This window comes from Coccinella septempunctata, chromosome 4 (assembly GCF_907165205.1).
Source record: "Coccinella septempunctata chromosome 4, icCocSept1.1, whole genome shotgun sequence".
Lineage (NCBI taxonomy): Eukaryota > Metazoa > Arthropoda > Insecta > Coleoptera > Coccinellidae > Coccinella > Coccinella septempunctata.
Genome location: NC_058192.1, coordinates 13391861 through 13407471, shown reverse-complemented (window position 1 = coordinate 13407471; position 15611 = coordinate 13391861). Strand labels below are relative to the sequence as shown.

The following is a 15611-nucleotide window of genomic DNA, read 5'->3' as shown; positions in this document are numbered from 1 at the left end:
ACGTTTCTCCGTTTCTCTTTTTCTTTGGGATAAATCATGATGGGAAAGATGTGGTAAGAATTACATATATTTCAGGATAATATCTAAAACATATCGAAATTATGTTTCTTCTCTTATAATTCATAACTTTCAGTCAACAAATACAAAAAAATCAAAGATATTTGAAAAAATAAACAGATTTTAAGGTTACTTTTAGTTGTCAAATATGACAACGAACTTGTAATTATTTTGTGTATTTCTAATTATAAATACATAAGAGGATATTTTTTCTAATTTAGTACCATCACTGTATAATGTAAGTTTGATAATCTTTTGAGGACATAATTTGCATAAAAACATCTAATACTATCAACATTTAAATTTTTCATTCCTTATGATTTTTGAAATGAAATATAAAATTTCATAAATATTGGAATACTCTTCAGTATTTGATTGCATTCATCGTACATACGATATGACCAGCTCCAATAAAATGAAAGTGTCTATGTAAATTTGGACCAAAGCCAAAAATATCCTCAAAATGAACTATGTGCCAAGAATGTGACAGCATTTGAAAATTATTTTTCCTCAAATCATTTCTAGACTTATGAGTAGAGTATGCATAATGCGTTCTCCTTTTTAGGTCCCAAAACTGTGATATCAATTTAATCTGATTTTCCCATCGCTAATTTATATGTAGTTTCATTGAAATTAACCAGAATTCTGGATTAATGGGAGAAGAATATGGCTTCCGAACCTATTGTAGTTCAAGCTATATTCTCATTCAAAGGAACCAATAACGATGAAGTAAGTAAAAACAAATTATAATTATTCTTTAATTCACAGAAGATAACATTATTACTTGGTTGAAAACATAAAAAAACCACAAAATCCTGTTTTAAAGTTACCATTATTGATTGACCTGTTGTCTATATATTCAATTCATGTCTCGCTAACATAAATACATGTTTTGTTTCAGCTTTGTTTCAAGAAAGGGGATATAATAACTGTCACCCAAAAAGATGAGGGATGGTGGGAAGGAACTTTGAATGGTCAAACTGGTTGGTTCCCTAGTAATTATGTGTTCGAATGTGCTGGTAAGTAATTTTTTGTTTGAATTGATGTTTTGTACATTTATATTGGTTACATTCTATTTTAATAGATGCTCCAAAACCAAAAGCACAAAATACTCAGTATAAAAGTGTTGTTTTGAGGGATTTAATAGATTCAGAAAAAGCTCATGTAACTGAACTGGAAGGACTTGTTACAAATTTTTTACAACCCTTAGAAAAAAATTCATTGTAAGTACCTCATAAAACAATAATTAAATAGGTCATTTCAAATATAAATCCTCTGTTCCTTCCACAGATTATCAGGAGATGAATATAAACAATTGACCAGTAATATCAATGAAGTATTAGAAACACACCAAATGCTATTGAATTTATTAGAAAAAGAAGAGTCGAAGCCTGGAAATGATCAAAAAGTTGGTAAACTATTTCTCAATTGGGCACCAAAAATAAAAAATGTTCATCAAACATATTGCTCTTTACATCCCAGGGCTGTTTGTATATTAGATAAATATAAGTGAGTTGATTTGAAATTTCTACCTTGTTTTGTACTTTTTCAAGCTTGATTTCATCACCTGAATGATGTACAGTTTTGCATAATTCATATTTTTGTCAATGATTATCATTTCTTCAGAATCAAGCTTCAGTTGCCACCTAGTGTCATCTGTTCCCATCTTATACCTACTTGTGTTTGTGTTGGCTTAGGAAAGCAGGTCAAATATTTAATTTATTTTTAATCTTTCCAATTATGAATCCAATATCCAATGAAGTCGAATCTAAATTTATTAGCATATTTCATGTATGAATATGAATATTGAAATGATAAATTCAATATACCAATAATAAACTAAAGGGGAAAGTACCTGCTTTAAGTCAGGAGCTTTGGCGCCCTTGTTAGGCGCACCTTTTCATTTGGAAAAAAAAAAATTCCGAAAAAAATTTACACAGTTTTCGAGTTATTAAAATTTTCAAAGAAATTGTTGTGGATACGCTACAGTTGGCAATTTCAAATCTGGTGATGTGAAATTTTGCCAGTTGTTGCCGGAATACTCAATGATTCGAGCACAAATTTTTTATCAATAATAAACCCAACTGTGTGATACAGTTTTCCTCTTCAGAAAAATAGACATTTTGGCAGAATGATAACACTCTTGTTCCTATGAAAATGTTCTCTAGAAAGCATATGATAGGTACCTACATTGAAAGGGTATTTCAGTAGCTTTGTCATTGTTCCAATTCTTGAATAATGCTTACAGAGATGAACTCACAAAATATATGGAATCCAAAGGTGCCACAAGCCCAGGAGTGCTTGTTCTCACAACAATGCTGAGTAAACCTTTCAGAAGACTCGAAAAATACGCGGGAATGTTGCAAGAACTTGAGAGGCATATCGAAGAATTTCACTCAGACAGAGGAGATACTCAAAGATCTGTCGCAATATTCAAAGATATAGCCGTAAGTTTGCGCTGTATCAACTTCAATTAATTATTACAAATCTGTGTACCTTCAACAGTCCACATGCGCCGCTACAAGAAGGCAAAAAGAATTGGAACTTCAAGTATTAACGGGCCCTATACGAAACTGGGAAGGACCAAGTTTATTAACCTTTGGAGAAATTATTTATATGGGGTCTGTTGCTGTTGGACCCCAACACAATGACAAGTATTTTGTACTTTTTCCATCCTGCCTTTTGATTTTGTCTGTTAGTCATAGATTGAGTGCTTTCATCTATGAGGTATGTGAGTTAAATGTACTCTTTAATATGCATACAATAATCAGTTATTGCTAGTTATCGAAGAATGTGGTTTTGTGGTGATGACAAGTTTGTTCCAATGACCAGTGCAATGTTTTCAGGGAAAATTACCTTTGTCTGGTTTGTCAGTAACAAGACTACCAGATAGTGATCAGTATAAGAATGCTTTCGAGATAAGCACAAGTATGACTGAGAAAAAGATTGCTGTTTGTCAGAGTAAGGATGAGGCGAACTACTGGGTGGAACTGCTCAAAAAACAACTGCCAAAAAATTCTAGTACTAGTGAACTCAACCCAAAAGCATCACCTTCCCAGGCTCACTTTGTCCCTCAACCCCCTCCACATGTAAGTAAATTTCATTTAGTAGAATGGACATTATACATCCAAATTAAATTTTCTATTTCTGGTAGAACATATGGATTTATCTTGTCAACATAATAAGTCAATCCCTATATTACTCTTTGAAAACATTTTTGCATAAATCTTTTTCATGTGTAGCAATAGTTCTAAATAATTAACAAATTCTTCATGCTGAAATATATTTCTTCTCAAATAGCTGAATCTACGTGGGTATTGCAACCGTTCCTCTGTAGTGAATTTCAGACCCAAAATAGACTATGAGTTGTTACTACCTCCTGAAGACTACCCCTCAGCAGCTCCCTTCGCCTCTTTAACTCGTTATTTCCGAAAACTCGTGAAAGAAAAGCAGATTAATAGAAGTCTTTTAAAAAAATTACTATATCCAGAATACCTCAATAAATTCAATCTGAACTTGGTGAAGATTCGACACCACCGAACCGAATGTGTGATATTTACCAAAGATGTACATTGTAGAGACAGTATAATTAAGTGTGATAGTGACGAGGATTCTAGTAGTGAAAGTGATAATTTAAAAAATAAAAGAAATAGGAGAGTTAAAAAATCGTTTCAAAAATCATCCTCAGACGACGATAGTTCCGATGGTAGTTCTAGTAACCCTTTTGGTTATATACGGTATTACAACCCCCAAACTGGTTCTACAGCTAACTCCGAAACGCGTTTTGAGAGTTTTGTTGATTATGGTGAACCCACACCTGAGCCTAAGATGGTCGAAGATACAGATAAAAAACAAAGTATTCTTCTCACTTCAATGGCTAAAATCCGACTGAACAAGCAGGATTCAGAGAATTCTGATGCAAGCTCAATGTATTTGTCGAAAGAAAAGACGGCTTTTCATGATCTCACCAATTTAAAAGCAAGCTTGGAAATTGGGAACGATTTAAAAGCACCTCAAGTATATTTTCCCTCTATCAGGCAAAGTTGTCCCACGAAAATGGTGGGGAATAAGTTCAATCAATGCAGTATGACTTTTATTCCAATTCCTTCATATAGTAACAGTGATAACAATCTCACTTACCCTGGAAATAATAATAATAATACTACCGAGAGGATTTCGGAAGCCTCAAGTACAACTACACATTCCTCTAGCTTGGAGCTGCCTGTGAATACCATACCTTTACCGGACCCAATGGTAGCTGAACTCCTATACAATTTCGATCAGTGTGACATAGAGGTTGATGAACATAGAAGCTTAAGACGAAGTCAGAGTAATCGCAATGTAAGCACGTCCAAGTCTGTAGTAGCTCCACCTTCGATGTTCCAGAATGAAACTGAATCGGCATCTGATAAAGTAGAGCCATCTCTAAGTCTGTCTATGAAAAACGTCGGTTTCAGGACGCACAGTATAAATTCGGACAAGCCCAAACGGAGATCTAGCGTTCAAATAAATCCAAGTTCGAACAATTACGCATCCAAGGAGAAAATGAGGCGATGTATAAGTACCCAATTTCTACAGATGTCATCAAACAAGTTCGGAAATTCCAAAACAAGCTCTACTGGTCAAGGTTCTTTGTGCGAGTTTTGCATAGACGGTCTTCATAGTCCACGCTCTTCGGATTCTGGCATGGCACGAAGTTGCACGATGCTATCCCCCGATCTTTCCAATCTCAACGATTTGCCAACTTGTTCCAACGATGGACTCTGCAGTTCGGAAATGCACAATCTGTTTCAGAAGTACAGCGATTTCTCCATGTTGAATTCAGATGCGAGGAACGTGATGTCGCCCACTGAATTCGATGCCGCTGATTTTGAATTGCAGTGTCCTTGCATGTCTCCTTTTGGTTCGACGCCTAGGACTTCTTGTCAGACCTCCATCTCTGAAAATACACCTACCGGATCTCATGATAGTCTCAGAAAATCCGTCACAACTAGCATTAATCTATGTACCGAAGGATCTCCGTCTAGAATTCATTCCAATAGTGTTGAAATCAATACTAGAAACAGCCGAGAAAGTTGCACTTCGAAAAGAGATTCGTTGAGCGTCAAGTCCAGATCTACCGGTAATCTTCTGGATCCAGAGGCTGAATTGGCGAAGGTAGAGCTGGATGAGGATGGTACGCCTATGCTGTATTCGTCTGGTCTATATGCCCATTGGTGGTTGAAGGCAAAGATACCTGCTGAAGTTGTTAAGGGAATTTATATGGACACTCGATCGCCAACTACAGGCAAGGGCGTTTGTTGTGTGATGATATGCTTCTTTAGATTGAAAAAGTGCTAACATGTCTTAACAGTGCTTTTGCCCTTGCCTGTCTTAACAATTTAATGAAAATTCCTTGAAGTGATTCACATAAAATTGATGTAACAACTAAAATATGTAACTGTGTTTGCTTCAATATAATAATGATTATTGGATTATCAGATAGATTTGAACCTTTTTTATTCTTTTTTGTGTTTTAAATTTGCTTTAAGTTATCTACTAGTATTAATTTCATTTCACTGTGAAACAGTGGAGTAATATAAACTCGACTTATTTAATTGTTTTGTAATCAGATGCGTCATTCAATTACCAACCATAAACCTGAAAATGATCGGTTGAAAAATAATGACAATATAAAATTATCTCAAATATTAAGCTCTATTCAGATCATACTTCTCACTTGCAAGTTTGAGGTTCAATAGAGAGTTTATCAATTTTTGTCAACTTTCTTCTGTATAATGATTTTTGATATGTAATCTGCTATAACTGCGATTATTTCGTGGAAGTGTGATTATTGTTCTTCATAGATATGAATTTCCCTCACTGGTATTTATGATCCATTATTTCAATTGCAGATGTCTCCACTAGTAGCAGCGTCAAGCATCCCCAATCGCCAAACAGGAAAAACAAACAATAGGCACACGCCAACACCCCCGCCCCATGGTAACCTAAGCAACCATAGATGCTGGTCAGCTTGTTGTCTAAGACCATCTCCACCTTTGCGCCTTTGCTTAGCAAGAGGTAGCACGGTAAACGGACTGTATAACAGATCGCACAATAAACATTTCTCATTCAACGAAGACAGCCTGATACTAGATGTGATAAATGCTTATTGCATGGTAAAGCCCAGAAACACTGTGAATTCAGGTGAGTTTCAAAGTACAACATTAATCCTTTTTTTCTGTTGAAAAGGGTGGATCTTCAGTAGATTGTTGAGCAAAACTGCCATTTTGCTTTTGGCCAAATCTGTATTCGTGGTTCATAAATAATTTTAATAAGTAGCTTTGGTTAAAAAATTTCTGTCTAACTTTTTTGCAAATATAGTTTTTGTAATACACTTTTCTTCAAATCGGTATTTCCCTTCATAATTGTGCAAAATGAAAATTTTTTAGTTTTGGTGAAAATAACGTGTATTGATTTTGATACGAAGTACATAAAATGCTCTCCAATCATTAGTCCCACCTTTTTCTTGTGAACTGTCGACATTCCTAAACTTTCTTCTGTTTCATCTCGTTTGTGTCGTGAACCTCGATTCGCAGTGGACCTTTTGACTGGTGGTAACGTACAAATGCATGATAAACTTGCACGCGCAAACAGGACCAGCCTGAATCTAGGCCGTTCTTCGTCTTCAACGCAAATAACTCAGCAACCTTTGCAGCCGCGTAACTACAGGCCGCACGCACCTAGAGCCACCACATGGTGCTGCGGTTCCTTCGTAGTTAGGCAGCTGCGAAAAACTCAGCATTTGGAGTGAACGACTCAGCAATAGTTGTTCTCTTGCACTTTTAGTTCGCGAGTCAGAACCCAATCTCACAAATATCGATAAGCGCGGGCTTTGCTTCACGTAGGGGTGTTTCTTTGAAACTAGCGCAGACTGCTGCATTATATTTAGAGTAGGTGGAAAGATTATAACATTTTTGGCGTGAGACAGGGGTTGAAAGTTTTTAAAATCGACTAAGAACAATCAGTTAGTGCGAAAACGCTTTCAAATAATCGTTTCTCGATAACTTCATAAGTGCTATCGAATTGATCACTTGCTACGGGAAGAAATTATTTTTCAAATTATCTCCATTAAACTTAGTATGTACGAATTCGAAATGTTAAAGCCTTATGAAATTTCCAAAAGAATACAGGGTTACCCATTTAAATTGAGGGTATTTCCCTACGTACAATAACAACAAAATAACTCAGTTACGTTTTGCGTCATTTTATGAATATCGTTATTTACTTGGTTCCACATGTTTCAATCCTTAGCAATATAGATTGAAAAAATGGAGTCATCACCAGTAATTTTTCATGATCCGCGACTAAAAATAAAAAGTTTTCAAACCAAACACTGGACAGCAAGTAGATTATTATTTGTTGATGCTTATCGATCGTCTTTTATGGCATTTACAATTCGATATCGTTTCCTGCATGAGAACAAGTATATGAGAACGTATCAGTCAATCATTGAAGATGCTAAATTTGTTTTACTTACCATGGTGTGCTTGATAATGTGCCTTACCTTTGATAGTTAGATGTTTGTAATTTATCTATTTTTATATAACTATTTCAGATGTATGTAAAAGTTTTTATGTATATAAATATATGAGTAATGAACATGCATTGTCATTTTTGAAGTACAGGCTGCCGTATTCCTTTTAGCCTGATCGTACCTTCCCCCGCTATTTTTGTTGTGATTCGTCAACATTTTTATGTTGATATTAACATTCTTGTGCATAATTTGCAGTGAATCTTCTGAATGGAACAAAATTGGATCCAAACAGGACCCTTATAGAGTCCATCCAGCTGCTCCAAAGCAAAGTGAATATCTTAGAATGTAATGTAGCAACTCTATCTCAACAATTACAAGAGGAGCGAAGTGCAAGATGCAACCTACAAACTGTTGTAAAGAATTTTCTTCATCCTAACACCAAAGACTGTGAATTAGGTACAATTGACTCTAAATAATACATAAATGTAGGCTTATATAAACAATTATACATTATCAAATATTATCAGTATGAATAATATATATTTTTCTATTGTATTTGTGTTTTACTCCTTAATTACAAGAAAGAATTGAAACTTTATCACTCCTGAACATTTTAAGAGGATAAAGATAATTGGGTGTTCCAAATTAGAAGAGTAGCAAATGGAACTGCCTCCTGATGGGAAAAATTAGTTATTTCTTTCATCCATTTGTAAATCCTAGTGTAAAGCTTGCAACATCTAATGTGCTTGAAAATACACCACACTCAGAAGTCGATTACCAAGTACATAATTGAATCATTAAATGAAAGACTATGATGATGCATTAAAAATGAGACTTTATTTTAGTCAACATAAATAACAGAATATAGGTTATCTCTGTCCTATAACCTCTAGTAAACTAAAAGTAATGTAAAAATTACTCAACACAAATAAAATAATATTGCTAGTGGAATATTTGTGCTTTCACCTAAAATAAATAAGTGCATTCAAGAGTGGTTTTATCAGATGATGTAGCATCTGGACAAATGAAAAGATAAATATTATTTCCCAAATTTCTATAAAATGATTGGAAATATTTACAATGTTTTCAAATCTTCTAAAAATTATATTTCATCGAAAAAATATCGTATATAATAACTTAAAAATTTATACTAAGAATTGTAAGCCTTATTCCAACAAATCTCATTTGAGATCCTAAAACTGCTAGTGTTTGGGCTGAACCAGACGGATTCAAAAAGTCACTGTTGAGCATTATTAATTACCATTAACATAACTACCTAATTGACATTCTGATATCGATTTTACAAAGAACACGAAGTTTACATGTCTTACATTATATATTAATCTCAGAATGACGAAAAGTTAAGAATGTTACTTTTAAGAATAACACTTTAAAACAGTAATTATTGAAAGAGAAGAAACAGGAAAAGTCTGTCCATTTCAACCCAACATAGAGCAAGTCATTTTGAAGAAGACTTATATCGAATATTTTTCCTAGTATTTCCATCCTTAATTATTGATGTGCTGTTTAGTCAAATCTCAGCCAAGAGTTATAATTGGCCTAAATCATAAATAAATAAATCAATCTCATTATCCAATAGAAAACTGTTATTTGGAACCTTGGGGAATAAATTAAAATATCACAGTTACAAGAATAATATTGTAAACAATAAGTACGAGTTTTAAAATTAAGTCTTATGATATCCCAACATCAAACTCTGCTTTTTCATGTAACTCCCATACATTTGCCTAGCCTGATTCAGAACTGAAATAACATTATGCCTCCTGATCATTTTATCGAAATGCATGGCCATCTCGTTGTAGTCCATACCTTTCTCTATAATATGATCCCTATGCTGAAGCAATACTGTGATACATAAAAACATCAAAAATGGATTACCTCCTCCAAACTCATCAGGGGGAGGAAGAATCGCACTCTTTGCATTTTCCGTTACTTCCTCACAGGAATTGGTCATATCTGCACCGTTAACTTTAATTATATTTTCAATGCTTAAACACTGTGGAGGTTCCTCAGGAGAAGCTCCTACACTTGGTTCTATGGGTACAGACTGTATTTTGGTAACATTGTTTGAAGATTGAGTGTAATTTACAATTCTGATAGGAGTGACGGTTTTCGAAGCAGATACTTCATTAACTATACTAGGAATTTCAGAATTCAAATCTAACTCAGATTTGGGGATTTCACAGGAAGGTAGTTTTTGCGAACTGGGACTAGATTGGTGTAAAGGATTTTCCCAAATGAAGACATCATCACACCTTTTATTCTCAAGAATCTCTTCAGCCTTTTCTAATTGAATGTCTTTGACCTTATTAGTGATATGATTGACCTCTTCTGTTTCTTTTTCTGTCTTATAATCGCTACTGCATTCACTTGGCGATGAATCTATTAAACGATCATTGAAATGATCCCCAAAAACTTTTCTATCCAGATTATCCATTTCTAACCTCAACTCCCTAGTCACGGATGTGGTGAGTGGAAAATATTCATCTGGGCTGTAATCTTCAAACGTGTCATCTCCACTACAAGATGTTGTTGACATACATCTTGATTTCGAAAAATTTGATGAGTTTTGATCTATACTTGATGCATCGGAATCGTCAAGACTTGATTTAGTGAGCGTGATTTTTGGGTTATCTACACTATTGTCATTACCAATTTTGGAAATTTTATCTGATATTTTATTTTTGTTGACTGTAGCGAAATGAAGGAACTCGTTGAAATTTTTTATCAATTTAGGAGGTTTATTTTCGGATTCCTCCTTGGCATGACAAGATTCAAGTTGATCTAAAGAGCAGAATATTTTCGATGTCGCAATTTTTGCTTTGAGCTCTCTGAAGTGGTTCCCTCCCTTTTTCTTATTTTTATTCAAACTACTCATACTGGAAGACAAACTGGAACTGCGAACTTTAGTGTTTGTCTTATAGGTATTTATATGGTTATTTAAAATTACAGCAGAATCAGATTTTTGTTCTAAGGGTGAGACAGATCTTGCCCTCGGTTCAGGTTTAGTCAGGTGGTTCAATGCTTCAGAACCCACTTCATTTGAGCCTTCTAATACTGGAGAGGTTTCACTAGGTTTTGGTGTTTTAGGAGATTTTGGTGTTCTTGATTTTTTTGGTGAATTTTCCTTAATTCTAATGGATAAGGCAGCATCGTCTAAGCTTTGCTGTTTGGGTTTGATCTCACTCAAGTTTTTGGATTTTGTCAGCATTTCATCAAGGCTTTGATTCAATCGTTTAACTTTATCTAGTTTTCTCTTATTTTTGAAACTGTTCAATGACATGGAGGAACTACGCCTTCTTATAGCGCAAACTTTGGAGTAGGCATTCTCACGGGGAGTTTTGACTAAAGGACTTATCGGAGGAGTACTCAATGGGGTTAGTTGAAACTTAACATCAAACAATTTCAATTCAACCGCAGGAGGATCAGCTGGTAGAGAACTCCATAATACTTCCAGCATACGTAATGAGTCCTCAAATGCAAATTCCCTCTTCATCTCCAAAAGGAGCCATCGGTAACAAAATAGTAAATCATCTGCCTGGAAATTCAGTCATACTATACATACTTTAAGGTTCCCATACATTTATTACTTTTTTCTTCATAGAAGTCATAAAAATTCGATACTACAAGCAGGTTGTAAAATTTGATATTATTTCAAAATGGAATTCTGATTTGCATATTGCAAAATCATGTGTGAGCAGCTGGTCCAGCACATTTCAATTTGAAAAAAATACAATTTTGTGCTGAAAAATGTGCTATTTAAATTTTTCTTTGTTTGATATGGTTCTCAAGATATTCCACAAAATGTATGAAATGAGCCAGTCCATCACTTATCAATAAAATTCTTTATCTACTTATTTTCATGAAGAAACGTACGAAAGTGCTGAATTACTTTTTTCTCCACTTTCAAGGGGGGACTTACACAAAAATTCAAACAGGAAAACAAAAATCATAATTTTCAAAAATGTGCTGGCTTATTTATAAATTGCATGAAATATCTTGAGAGCCATACTGAATAGAGAAAAAATTGCAACTGCACAAACAGCAGAAACCTAGCACGGAGAAAAAAATGCGTTAAAATAGCAATGTACATAAATCCAATGAATAATCTCCCTTGCTGAAAAAATTCATAAAGATTAAATTAAGACTCACCTGATGCATTTTAAGGTAATTGTAGAACTCAGGATCATAATACATGATTGCTTCAGACAGATGAGTGAATTTTTGGGTCATAGCTATACCATCTATCATAAAATTTGTTGACAGTCTTTCCATAAGAGCACAAAAGCAAATGTAGGCATGGGCTTCATCATTCATTGTCACCAATAACGGTGATGCAAGGTCACTCATACCTTGGCAATAGCTTACTTTTGGATGATTCAGAGCATATCTGAAACAATGGATTTTGTTAACAAGTTTTAGTTGAAGGAAAACAGGGCATTCTCTAGAAATTTTGAACTTACGTTGTGAGAATATTGAAGAGTGATGCAATGTTCTGATTGTCATCATTGCCAGCATAAAATTCATGATGCCTATCAGTTCTCAGAACGTCTTTTTTTACCATTCCAGTTGTATAAGCCAATTCACCATCCACCGATCCTTGAGCTATGGCAGTTTTCCAAATTTCTCTCAAAGAATAATACTCTAAAGCTTTCTTCTTAATGTAGTCCATTCTTTCTTTGCCAGTCATTCCTTTTGGGTAGACATTGAGGAGATGCTTCCAAACAACTTTTCTGTAAAAAGAAATTAGTAACTTCTTAGTATTTAAAATGATTCCACTTACCTTAGGCTAGGTTCAATACCCCCAAAATAAATACATGATCTCAATTCCTTGGCATTTATTATTTGACCAACTGGATCAAGATACCTCCGAAATTCTGCATCAGACAATGGTGCTTTTGGGATATATTGTAGAGAAGTATTATTTCCAACATCTTCACCGAAGTTAAAAGCACGTTGCATCAAATTGATAGTTTTTCCAACCTTGAAATCACATAATGTTACATGCAATTTATACCAGAATTCATTAATATAAACCTGGTTGAAAATTCCATGTAATCTAGGTTGTTGCTTGATTTCTTGAAGAGGAACCAAGGGTTTGATACGATTTTGAGCAGCAACAGGCTGCCTGATCTCAAAGTCATCTGAACACTCCTCAAATGGCTTCAGATCCACTCGAAGACATAAGCATGGTTCAGTTTTAGATACTAAGGATATGTTTTGAGCCCTAGAAATGAAAAGTTAGACTACAATTAGGATTTATGTTCATTATATTTATTCACTTTCGGTAAATCAATAATTCAACTTTGTAATTCACTCACTTCAAAAATGCTGCGTCCAAATCCCAGTCAGATACCAGCGGCATATAAATTCCATTATCAAATCCGTCATCTATGCGGTAACATATTGCAAAATCTCCCTTTAAATCGAATGCTTTGGCGAGAATACTCTGAAGAACTTCGAATGAAGTTATTTGGGGGTCTACGCTGAATTTCCTGAATTCTACAGGCAAGGAACCCTCGCATTTCTGAGAACATAATAATGTTTAGAAAATTATAGGGAAAAACAAATACAATAATACTCACTTTTACTTTAACTCTGATTGCTTCGCGACTAAAACCAAACATTTCGGGATCAATGAAGATTCTCAAAAAACATTGGGTACAGCGTAACTCAGGCACTCGAAAGGGGGTACTTTTTTCTGAATTTGACCATAATTTTTGCTATGTATGAGTGGTTTTCAATTTCCTTGGATGGACACGACGTAAACCGACAACAGTGACAACTGTTTTGACAACAAATGTCAAAAACTGAAAGATTACAGCTGATAAATAATTTACCTTTGAATGTCAAAGGTGCCAACCGTATATAGAGTGTATCTATATTACCAACACAAGAAAAATAGGTAAAAAATATTTATACAGAATGTCCCGTGTAAATTTTCCTGGAATTAATGGAAGAAATTTCACGATTGACGTGAGAAAAAATTATAGTCTCTATCAAGAAAAAAATTAATACTTGACAACCTTGATAATGCTATGCAAGTATAAAAAGAATTGTGGAAACTACTATACAGAGTGATTTCACGAAGTTCAATCTGATTTTGGAGAGGACAAAATTTTATATTTGAAGGTATTTGAGGTATATATTTGTAATATTGTATCATATGCTATATGCTTGAAAGAAAACTACTTTGAAACTTATTCATATTGGAAGGGGGAAATAAAATCATTTTCCGATTTTCGAAAAAATATTTCCTTCAAGTTTTCGAAGAGCAACTTTTGTACTAATAAATCTCGAAATTTCATCCAGCTCTGTGCAACCGTTCGATCTTGCCGAATTTACAATTGACTTCATCTTTATATGGGAAGTTTAGGACGCGTATCTCCCAGAAAAATCATCGTAAATGAAAATGTGATACATATCCTAAAAAGCAACCCTTCTAGTAATAAATCTGAGAATTTCATCCGTCTAGGTGCAACCGTTCAGTCTTGACGAATTTTTAACTGAACCCATCTTTTTCAGGATTTTTCGAAGGTCAGCTTTCGAGTCGTTTATCTCTTAATAAAAGTAACCGCAGATGAAAATGTGATACATATTCTGAAAGAGCAACTCTTCTAGTAATAAATCGGAGAATTTCATCCGTCTAGGTGTAACCGATCGGTCTTGACGAATTTTGAACTGAAACCATCTTTTTCAGGATTTTTCGAAGGTCAGCTTTCGAGTCGTTGATCTGTCAATAAAAGTAACCGTAGATAAAAATGTGAGACATATTCTGAAAGAGCAACTCTTCTAATAACAAATCTGAGAATTTCATCTGTCTAGGTGCAACCATTCAATCTTGACGAATTTTCAACTGACTCCATCTTTTTGGGAATTTTTTTTCGTAGGTCAAATTTTGACATGCGTATTTCCCAGAAAAATCATCGAAGATGTAAGTGAAACGTTGCGAATCCTTCAAAAAGATTGGCATTCGGTCAAAGTACCAAATTTTTCGAATTGGTATAATATATCTGATATTTTCTGTACCTTTTAAATCGAGCCGATTCGGAAAAGATATTAAAAAAAGTGTTCCTGTTGACCTAGAGAATCTACTGTTAAAATATTTGTACGAGTCAAAGACTCACCCTGTATTTGTAATTAGACGTTAGGTTCTCCACAAATTGTAGCAGTAATGTTGGCAGATCTGATAGAAAAAAATAAGATCTACAGATGAGGAGGAATAGCCCAAAGTGTAGTGAGGTTGGCTTAGTAGGAGAAAACTAACCCCTGTTTTTAAATCACCTTGCCCCTTCAACTGTACAACAACTCCAAGATCGGACTCTACAGAAATTGTACTACAAATTGTTCCCCAGTGTAATCAAAGTTTTCCGACACCAGCCTCCATCAGTATATTTCCCCAGGAAAGCCCAGCTTTCTTCACTTTTCATCTGGATTTTTCCCGGAGTGATTGAGATCGGACCCTTTTCAACTGTCCCCTGCCCCAATGTGCGAGGACAATAACACGAAACCTAGCGCGCGCAATAGGAAAAGGGCGCAATACGTCTATATAACCGGTAGATTTTCCGCAACAAAGCCAGTACGCCGCGCGCGACTTCCTGAGGGTGACGCTTTCCCAGCTGATTTCCCGCTTTGGAGGGGTGAAATACAACGTGCTTCGTGCTATCACGGAGGTCCGCAGAAGTTTCAAAGTATGTTGTATTTCGAATAAGTGCTCTTTTTTGTGTTTAGGCATGTTCTGGGATGTAGTTCGCATGGGGAAAATGGTCAATGAAAAATTCTTCGAGAATACTAGATATTGAAATGGAAATGAAAATGCCCTACACCCTTTCGATTTATCAAAGAATTATTTGGGAGAAATTAATCAGGATTTTTTCCTCCAATACACTTTCGTTTGAAAAATAAGAAAAATGTATGTAGAAGGGCATGTTTTTAAACAATAATAAATAAATAAGAAATATAGGGAGACATTAACATTTTCCATGAACTAGATGGATATCTAGCACTGCAATCAGTG

The 15611-nt window shown here is 34.8% G+C and overlaps 2 protein-coding genes across 3 annotated transcripts; one reads left to right on the top strand and one right to left on the bottom strand.

Annotated features, from left to right (window-relative positions):
• Positions 1 to 85: 85 nt before the first annotated feature.
• LOC123310839 lies at positions 86 to 6157 on the top strand. Its single transcript, XM_044894516.1, has 10 exons — positions 86 to 295; positions 623 to 786; positions 959 to 1076; positions 1142 to 1280; positions 1348 to 1566; positions 2306 to 2504; positions 2563 to 2784; positions 2904 to 3146; positions 3358 to 5344; positions 5952 to 6157. Exons 2-10 carry the CDS (start codon positions 724 to 726, stop codon positions 6011 to 6013), a joined length of 3252 nt encoding a protein of 1083 aa, XP_044750451.1. The 5' UTR covers positions 86 to 295; positions 623 to 723; the 3' UTR covers positions 6014 to 6157.
• A 2231-nt stretch (positions 6158 to 8388) lies between these two features.
• Positions 8389 to 13396, bottom strand: LOC123311411 (TBC1 domain family member 25). 2 transcript variants are annotated; one of them, XM_044895332.1, is made up of 7 exons: positions 13180 to 13396; positions 12916 to 13121; positions 12632 to 12821; positions 12378 to 12577; positions 12058 to 12327; positions 11747 to 11984; positions 8389 to 11132 (listed from the first exon to the last, which is right to left on the bottom strand). In XM_044895332.1, the coding sequence occupies exons 1-7, from the start codon at positions 13219 to 13221 to the stop codon at positions 9261 to 9263; spliced, it is 3018 nt and encodes a 1005-aa protein (XP_044751267.1). In that variant the 5' UTR covers positions 13222 to 13396; the 3' UTR covers positions 8389 to 9260. The 2 variants fall into 2 exon arrangements, with proteins under 2 accessions (XP_044751267.1, XP_044751266.1); XM_044895331.1 differs by having other exon boundaries at positions 12378 to 12821.
• Positions 13397 to 15611: the final 2215 nt, after the last annotated feature.